Raw genomic sequence first — 10458 nt, forward strand, 5'->3', positions numbered from 1 at the left:
ACAAAGATGAGTTAAAATTATAATGATTCAACTTTGTTGAGTAAAGCAGTGGAAAACAATGAAATTTTACTGTGTATTGAATGAAGCCAGGTGTTAGAATTTTGATCACCTATTTTATCTCTAATTACCTAAAGTATAAAACATGGACTTATTAAGTTTATTTAAATGATGCATCAGATGGTAAGAATATTGAATATATATATTTTATTTATGATTTAGACCATTTCATTTTCACAGAAACACAGGTATCTATAGCTTAATGTTTAATAATGACTTATTTTATTTATTATAAATTTACTTGAGTGTTTTATAACCTTTTTCCAAAAATAATCTTGTGCCCTTCATATAATTTCTTAAGGCACTTATGCCAGTTTTATAATGATTATTTTAGAGTAAAAGTAATTTATTCAAAAGTCCAGATAATTTGTTCAAAAGTCCACTCAATGTCAATCAAATTAAAAGTGTTCAGCTTAATTTTGAAGTATTTTTCAATATCCCCCAAAGGTAACATTGTGATACTTGGTTTGAGAAAATATTGATTCGTCTCTCCTCTGTAAGTGAAACACTGAGATTCTGACAATCACAGTGTCCCAGCTCTCTTATTAAAATTTTTGCATCATTAGAAAGGAGGTAATGCTTGAATCTATCCCCAGTGTACTCTGGAACAGACCAAAGTCACAGAGCAGAGAGATACAACTTCAGAAAGAAATGAAGGACTCATATTAAAATTAAAGTTTGAGCAAGATTGTGTAAAATAAACATGGCTTGGAAATACAGAACTGTGGTTGCTGTAAAGTGAGAAATGGATAACAGACCTGCCTCATATCAAAACCTATTTAAGACAGAAAAAAATCAACAAATATTTTCTTCTCACCCTTTGGAATAAAATATAACTTACATAGTCAAAAGCAATAAAAACATAAAGCTTAATAACCATCGGATTTAAAACCCATGCAACTACCACCCATGTCAAGAAACAGAAAATTTCCAGGATCACCAGGATCTTTGCTTATTTAAACTTCCAATTACCATCTTCTTTCTCCTTCCATATTTTACCACCATCTTTACCTCTCGCATTATCTTGATGTCTAGTTTAGTTTTGCCTAGTTTTGAGTTTTATATAACAAGAACAATGCAATGCAAACTCTTTTGTGTCTAGCTTATTTTCTTCAAGTTCTTGTAAGAGTCATCCAGGGACTTATCTTCATCTTATTGACAATGACTAGGCTAGATGTAAATTACTGCAGCTGGTAAATAAGACACACTGATCGATGTAAATCGGTTGGGGCCCAATTTAGATATTGGAGTGGGGTCGTCAACTTTACTGAAAACAAAACTGATGGTAATATATTATATAAAGGAAATTTTTGAGGCATGGAACTTCTAGGAGGATGAACTTTGGGAAATTGTTGACTTCTTTCAATAATTGTTTTTGTTGTTTCCTTTTTTTTCTTAAGATGGGTCTTTATGAGTGAGTCTACCACTAAGTCCAACAAATAGCAGCTTAAAAGAATAAACACTTATTATATCACACAGTTTCTGAAGGTTAGGAATCCTTGAAAAACTTAGGATGGATGTGACTCAGGTTATCTCATTAGGTTGCTGTCAGGTTGTCAACTAGGGCTCTGTTATTGAAGGCTTGACTAGGGCTAGAAAGTTGACTTGCAAGAGAGGCTTATTACATAGCTGTTAGAAACAGACTACTTCCCCCAGCCGGGCGTGGCTCAGCGGTTGAGCGTTGACCTAGGATCCAGGCGATCGGGGTTCGATTCCCTGTCAGGGCACATGCCCGGGTTGTGGGCTGCAGCTGATCAATGACTCCCTCATCATCGATGTTTCTATCTCTCTCTCCCCCTTTCCCTTCCTCTCTCTGAAGTCAATAAAGATAGATTTGAAAAAAAAAGAAATAGACTACTTCTTTTTATTGAATTTATTGGGGTGACATTTGTTTGCAAAACCATACAGGTTTCAAGTATACAACTCAACAAAACCTCATTGCCAGTTGTTCATAAGAGTCTTCAGCTCCTTGCCACATGGCCCTGTCAACAGGGCTGCTCATGATATGATGTCTGGCTTTCCCTTGTCAAGTGATCTGAAAGAGAAAAGAGAGGAAGAAATCACACTGTCTTTTATAAACTAGAGTTAGAAGGGGCATACTGTCATTTCCACTGTATTTCACTGGTCACACAGGTCCACCCTGAGACAATGTGGAAGGAAATTGAACAAAGGTATGTGAACTTGAAAGTGGGGGTCACTGGTGAACATCTTGAATTTGGCTATAGCATATGCTTTATGGATTTTCACCTTTATAATAAAGAGAGACTGATAATATAGGACACAACTCTTTTAGTACTGTGAAATGTATAAGTATATTTACAACTCTTATTTTGTGACCTAAAAAGAATAAAGCAACTTAGTAGGGTTGGTGCCTCTATAATGTCACTTTATCCACTTTGACCGGGGTTGGCAAACTATGGCTTGAGGAGCAAATTTGTTCTACCGTTTACTTTTTCTAAATAAGTTTCCCTTATAAGTCAGTTAAACCATTCATTTACATATTATCTGTCTTCTTTTGCTCTACAATGGCAGAGTAGCAGTTTCAACAGAGACTGACCCACAAAGTTAAAACATTTACTATCCACTTCTTTATAGGATGCTTTGCAACCCATGCAGGAGGATGTAAGGAGAAAAGATTCAAAAGCTCCAAAATTACGGAAATGTAAAGGGAGGGTGGGGTTGAATGTTCCAAATATTTCCAGGCTTATTTAATTTAAAGAAATGATAAGGGTCCCATGAACATACTCATTTAAAGCTTTTAATAAAGGCAAAAAGTCTGATACAGCAGGAGGAAGAGGTTTCACATGAGTTGGAGACCAAGAAACATCCAGGAACAAACTTCCCAATGTTCTTCTTATTTATACAATGATATAACTTTTCTCTGGAAAAAACTGCTGATATTTGTTCTGATATTTATTTGACGAAATTTGGTTTCAGGAGAACTGACGCAGAAGTTTCCTGCAGAGTCTGATCATATAATGAAGACAGGATGTCTAACCAATTATCTCCACTGTAAGCTGTCAATAGATTGGCCCTAGGTTCCACTCAAGACGTTTGAACTTTAAAAAAACACACAACTTACCATAGTTAGTTAGTTAGTTAGTTAGTTAGTTAGTTAGTTGTTAGTGAGTTAGTGAGTTAGTTAGTTCACTGTCCTTACCATGACCAAGAGGCAAAAATTGATGCTCAAGCATCTCTGGAGATAAGCAAAAAGCTATCCCAATCCAATATAAAATAACTCTTTATTAGGCAAATTTAGATGCCACGAATGGAGTAACTACGAATTAATATATTGGGGTCACTATAAAACCGCAATGAGATATTACCTCACACATTTCAGAATGGCTTTTATCAATAAATCAACAAACATCAAGTGCTGGCGAGGGTGTGGAGAAGGGCACCCTCATGCACTGCTGGTGGGAGTGCAGACTGGTGCAGCCACTGTGGAAAACAGTGTGGAGGTGCCTCAAAAATTTAAAAATGAACCTGCCTTATGACCCAGTGATTCCACTTCTGGGTATATATCCTAAGGAACCCGAAACACTAAATCAAAACAATATATGCGCCCCTATATTCATTGCAGCTTTATTCACAACAGCCAAGATATGGAAGCAGGCCAAGTGCCCATCAGTAGACAAGTGGATAAAAAAAGCTGTGGGACATGTATACAATGGAATATTACTCAGTCATAAAAAAGAATAAAATCTTATCATTTGGGACAACATGGATGAACCTAGAGGGTATTATGATAATTGAAAAAGTCTGTAAGAAGAAGACAAATAGTAAAGAACAAAATAAAACAAAATGTAAACAAACTCATAGGTACAGAGAGCAGACTGATGGTTGCCAGAGCAGAGGAGGGTTTGGGGACTGAGTAAAAAAGGTGAAGGGATTAAGAAAGACAAATTAGTAGTCACAAAATAGTTATAGGATGTAAAGTACGGCATAGGGAATATAGTCATTAATATTGTAATAACTATGTATGGTGCCAGGTGGGTACTGGAACTATTGGGGGGAACACTTGTAAAGTATATGACTCTCTAACCACTATGCTGTACACCTGAATCTAATACAAAATAATATTGAATGTAAACTGTAATTGAAAAATAATTTTTTTAAATGAAGAAAAAATATATTGGGGTAACTAAAATATGATTTCTTGTCCTGGCACACATGAATTATATTTCTACTTAACAGAAATCAAAGGCAGTGTTTAAATTCAATGAACTATAGAGTAGCAGTTAAATATTTGTAGGGGTTTGTTGATATAGTAGGCAGAGGTCTAAGTTGACCCCCCCAAACTTTTGTGCCCTAGTGTACACCTTCATAATTCTCTCCCCTTTAAATTTAGTGGGATTTGTGGATACAGGCATACCTCCTTTTGTTGAGGTTTTCTTTACTGCACTTTGCAGTGTTGCATTTTTAGAAATGGAAGGCAAGACCCTGTACAGGCAAAAGGATTGTCTCATTTTCTGCAATACTTGCTTTATTAAGGTGGAGAGAGATTAATCAAAGAACCTATATGCATATATGCATAGCCCATGGACAGACAATAATGCAAGGAAGGCCTGGGGAGGGGGTGGAAGGGGTCAAGAGAAGACACAAATGTGTTCCCATCTGCAGCCAGAGGATACACATGAGGAAAATGTCATATGGCACTTTCAGCTCTACATTAAAGCATATAGAAATATAGGTATCCAGAAAGAACTAACATCCAGAAAATTGAGGTGAAGATGGGAATCCCCAATTTAACATTCCACACCAAGTCTGAAATGATGTTGATATATATCATTTGATGTAAATTGCTTTGTTTAAATTTCTGCACAGAAAATTTACCAGAATGTATACATGAAAATATATTACACTCAATATTGATCATTAAATCAAAATACTCATGAAATTATTTATCTTATCTTGATGCTTTATAATTTCAGGTGTACACGCACAAATTTCATCAATTTTAAAACACATGTTTTCAAATACAAGAAAATTGTATGCTAAGATATAATATGAAACATTTTAAAGATCCCAGAAGTAGATAATTAGTAATAATGTAAGAGGTAAACCTACCTTAGTAATACTGGACCTTCCTTGTCCTTCCTTCCCTTCTGCCCTCAGCAACACCTAGATAAGCCGCTGTTTACAGATATAACGATGTTGTTCTTCACAGGGCTCATCTACAACATTCTGGCTTGGGTTATATGCTATGCAGTTCTTTGTATTTGTCCTTTGAGGGAATACAAATCTGTAGAGAAAAATAAAATGTTAACATACAAGAAAAGAAAACGTCCAAGGATGGTGTTCTGTTGTTGTTGTTCGGCATTGTATCCTTTAATTCAATAGGCACAGTTATGGCCTCAATAACCAATAGCATTGAGTCCAGGAATTTGTTGTTGTTCTTGCCATTGTTGTTAATGGTTCTGATATGTGATCAACTTTGCCTCTACTTTGTTTAAAGGTGTATTTGCTAATTAATCTAGGAAAACAAATCAGAGCATTAACTGTGTCACTGTAGGATGCTGCAAATACTATGTGTATGGATGGAAGTGAAATTCTAAGATTACAGATACGCAGAAAAGAAGCTCAGAATATATGAAACAGGGGAGGATGCTGAGAATATTGGATCCCACCAAAATAAAGAAAAGAATGGCTCTCCTGATTCTCCGGGACAGCTGTGTGTGAGGGCAGCTTTTTATCTCTTACGTTGTTACTGATGATCTACTCATACAAGTGCTGGCACCAAGGCAACAAGGAAAAGTCAGAACTTGTTATGGTCACAAGTACAGTAACTTCAAGGGTAAAATTGCTGCTGTCATGTATCTATTCTCTTTTCTGTTCTCTGAGATCTAAAGATAAACTCATAAGAACAGGAAAGGCTTGACTGTCAGGAACTTACAGATCTTGGGAGAAAGCAGAGCCATCTTCCCACAGCCAGGCATGGCGGTTTTCACTGTAAGTGAGTCCAATCCAGTAAAATCTACTGGTATTTATAAAATCCTGCTTGGACACAGAGACAAACATATTAATCTAATTTGAATCTACTCTGCAAATAAAGTACTTTCAAGAAAGTTAGTGTCCAGAATCATGTGCAGGCCCTCAGTCACTCAAACTGAACCGTTTTTAACGTCTAGTTTAGGAGGCATAGTCACATCTCATAAATAAGACCCATTCTCACCTATAATGTCCCTTCACCTATGGAGAAAATATATCACAAATCTCACTTCTTGAATGAATGAAAAACATTAGAGAGGGGTTAGATTTTCATGGAACACTTCCTTCACAGGAGATCAACAATCAAATTTGATTCCAAACCGAAAGCATCTCGAGGACTAATTTCTCAGATATAACCATTTTGACCTGTACTTCCCACAAATTCCTCATGCAACTGGAGAAATCTTTCATTTTTCTTAAGAGTTTGTAATTATTATAATCATCCTCTCATATTCATTCCACTTTATATTCCAGAATAATGACAAAAGCTATATAATTACAAAAAATTACATATTCAATTAAAAAATGAAAAATTACAAACTTGCTTAGTTGGTTCTTTAAATAAAATAATGACCTATTATTTCTTCTTTGACTTCTTTCTAAAATGCCTCTTGTACTTTATCTGGCATCTACCTTTATTTTTATTCCTATAAGTTTTTGAGAAATTTTGTGTTGGTTATAAAATGATTTGTTTTAAGGTATAAAAATAAGTCACTCATTATTAGTTCAACTATAACCATTCATTCACTATCTGATAAAACCTTGAATCAAAGTAGTCAGCTTACTTAGATAATATGTTATCCTAGGCCAAAGAAAATATAAGAAACCAAAATTAAATACATGCCAGTTCATCTCTGTTTTGTAACTGAAGTAGACTGGAATTCTGAGAAGCACAGAAATCCCTACTTTCTGCCCAAGTTTTTTTTTCATCGGAAAGGAAGTAACAGTTGCATTTGTAACCGATCCACTTTTCTTGGCAAGAACAGCAGCCAGGACCTAAGAGAAAAAAATACACATGACTGATGACATTGGTGATTCAGTTCTTTTAAGCACTTTTTACTCATTCAAAAATCATTTGTTATTTCTTTCTACAAATATTCCCTGAGAGTCTACTTCTTAAACCAAACTTCAGAAGAAGTGATGTGAATGCATCATGGACATTACATTCTAGAGGTAGCATCAGAATTATATAATTTTCAATCATTTATTAATTATATTTAATGCTAGTTTGGGTAAGTATACATAAGAAATTCAGTATGTTAAAACATCCTGTAGCAGAGTGTAGAAAGTGACCCAAAGTTGAGGTCTCCTGTGAAAAATAGGAGTAAGTTAGATGGAAGAGATATTTAAGGGAGGAAGACATTTTAGCATATTTCCTGAGTCAGAAATAAATATGGTACATTGGGAGAATGATGATATATATTATATATTTTATATCAAAATGAAGATTAAAAAAAGCAATTAATTTGAACAGCCATTGTACAGTTAACCAGTAATAGTGCCTTGAATATTTTATCCTCAGAGATAGGGGTGATAATACATGGTATGTACTCAAACCTTTGCCAGGTGAGTGATGCTCAAGTTACAGAGTAGAATGGTCCTTACAGGGGGTGGGAGGGGGGAGAACTGGAGAGAAGTTGGGTACAAACTTCCAGTTAGAAGATTAGTGTTCTGAGGGTCTACTGCATAACATCGTGATTATAGTTAACAATACTGTATTATAGACTTGTAAATTGCTAAAGGGTAGGTATTAAATGTTCTCAGGACAAAAAAGAAATGTAATTATGTGACATGATGGAAGTATTAGCTAGTGCTACTGTGGTCATCATATTGTAATATATAAGTGTATAAAATCAATACATTGTTCACCTTAAACTTACACAGTGTTGTACATAAATTATATCTCAATAAAGCTGGAAAATATCTCAAGAAGAAAAACATAGATAAAGTGCTATATGATCACAGAAGATGATGAGACCATTTGGACAGAATCTGGAAAAATGTATTTCAAAAATTGGACTCAGAGCTCACTCACAACAGAAAACTAGGGTCAGATTTGTAGAAATCACTGCACTATATTCTGAGTCATGCAAGAAATAGAAGCAAAGGTAAAGAGATATAAAATTATATGTTATGAGCAAACACCAGCAGCTAATTAGGATTAGCTGTAACATGTAGTATAATTTATTCTTTGTTTGTTACTTAAACATGAGCACTCATACAGGAAAAACATGTCACTTCAGGCTCATGCTTTTCTTATTCAATAAATATATAAATGATGCATATTCAACGTAACTTAAAAATTCTTGTATTAGAGAACAATGACGTGAGACTATTCTACAATTAGTAGGTAAACTTGTATTACTCTATATAATATTCCACCATGCTTCCGTGTGAGAAAAACAAGAAACAATTTCATGCTCTACCAAGGTTTTTCAAAGTATGGAACCTACCTTCCTGGGGTTCAATGGTGGGTCCTGGAGATGATGTTGACTGAATACTTTGTTTAGTAAATCCTGTAAGAAATAATTAGAAACGTACTCAGTGAGATACAGGTTTGTGAAATAACACATTACACATCAGTAAAATGAAACCTTTCATACTGAATGGTTTCATCACACTCTTGATCTTTATTTAAACTTGCCTAGAAAAACTTACTATTTTTCAACAAAATTCCCAGAGTAGCCATCAACACAAGGCAGGTTACTCCGAAGATCCCAGAAATCAACCTCCATGGAGTGGCCTGAAAAGCTGTAGAGAAAGAGATGTAGAGGGATGAGTTAAATAACAAACACAGGATCTGAATCTGTTGAAGGCAGAAACCTGGGAGAGAGAATCCAAAAATTTCTTCTCCCTGACAACCCAACTGTCTTGCCAATGAAACAGTAGGAAATGAAGACATTCAGAATTCCATACAATACTAAAAGTTTCATGTGGTGTACTTAATTCTTTAGTAAGATTATCTGTATCTTTTCTTCTTTACCAGCTCTGTCTCAGAAAATGGATTTAACATTTATTTTTAATTTGGCAAAGAAGCCCAGAGATCTGGAGTAAGAAGAGATGAACAGGCACCAAGCTCTGTTTTATGGGCTTACATAAGATGGTCACTTTATTTTTCTCAATAAAAATCACAAGATAGTAATATGATTCCCGTTAGGTAGATGAGAAAATTTAGAATTTATTATTAATGTTATTTTCTCAAGGCATCAAACCTAGTAACTACCCAAGTCAGAAATCAAATGAAAGTTTGTCTAGGACCAGAGTCTTTATTTAACATATTCTATCATTGTCACAATAACACTGCTTGGGAACGTGTCCTTTTGAGACTGTCCTGAAAAAGGCCAGGTGCTCATAGATTTGTAGAGGTTTTACAGGGTAGAAAAGACAGGTGCATCTGGATGTTGTGTGAGGAGAAGTTCCCCAGCCAACACATGGGCAATACTTGGGGAGCTGGATTCATTTCACAGAACATTGAATTATGATACATAAGCAACCATTTTTTACAAGAATATTACATTTTCCGTATACTTGTAATTACTTTTTATAGTCATTGCCCCCAAACAATTCAACATTAGGAGATTTTTCATTAACATTAACACCCCCCCAAAGAGTGTTGTCGTTAACAACAGTCCAATGTGTCAGACTGTTAATCTGGGTGGTGTTTGGGTGTCACAACACAAATGCAAAACTTTTAAATAGCACTTGTAAGCATTGCACTTTAAATATTTGTCATTCTCTATTTATTCTAAGCTAGAATTAAGTTGCTCATAATTTAACCTGGTAAATTCAGTTCTCGCTCAGAATTTAGAGTTTTCTCTGTCATTAGTCACTGTTTAAACCTGTTAAAGGAGCTTCACAAAATCATTCTTAAGTTACAGAATGAAGAATCAGAAAAATAAAATTAAGTGGAAAATGCTGAAACACAAGAAGCCTAAAATTTTCCATATTTTTTTCTTAAAGCATTCCCTGAAATTAGCAATATCCACGAATACGTTTTCTGCTTGTATTTATTTTTAAATTTATGACTCAGGTCAACATACCTGCCATGAGAAATGTTCCGGTGTAGAAACAGATAAGTCACGATGTTTGTTTAAAAAGAATGGTGTTGGATCACGGAATTGAGCTGGAGGCTAAGAATCTGAAAGTTGTGTATGAAGAAATTCAAAAGGAAAAGAAAAATTGTGTAGTTAAGCGATATTCTTGATGTTTCGGAAACCACAATACAGGAAATTCTCACTACACTCATGTAACACAGATTCTTTGACTATCAGAAAAAAAGATAAAGGGGTTTTTGTGGGTTGTTTTTTTTAAATGTGTCAACAGGGGTCATCTTTTAAAAATATTTGGAAAATAGGAAAAAAGCTGGGCAAACCAAAGGTAAATTTACTTCATATAATAAAGTTCCACAAG

General features: G+C 34.9%; 1 protein-coding gene across 1 annotated transcript; it reads right to left on the minus strand.

Annotated features, from left to right (window-relative positions):
- Positions 1 to 1909: 1909 nt before the first annotated feature.
- On the minus strand, positions 1910 to 10224 carry KLRD1 (killer cell lectin like receptor D1). Its single transcript, XM_081128462.1, has 7 exons — positions 10089 to 10224; positions 8707 to 8799; positions 8502 to 8564; positions 6893 to 7044; positions 5954 to 6054; positions 5128 to 5302; positions 1910 to 2092 (listed from the first exon to the last, which is right to left on the minus strand). Exons 1-6 carry the CDS (start codon positions 10093 to 10095, stop codon positions 5182 to 5184), a joined length of 537 nt encoding a protein of 178 aa, XP_080984588.1. The 5' UTR covers positions 10096 to 10224; the 3' UTR covers positions 1910 to 2092; positions 5128 to 5181.
- Positions 10225 to 10458: the final 234 nt, after the last annotated feature.

Source organism: Miniopterus schreibersii (genome assembly GCF_964146895.1).
Source record: "Miniopterus schreibersii genome assembly, chromosome: 2".
In the NCBI taxonomy this organism is placed as follows: Eukaryota; Metazoa; Chordata; class Mammalia; order Chiroptera; family Miniopteridae; genus Miniopterus; species Miniopterus schreibersii.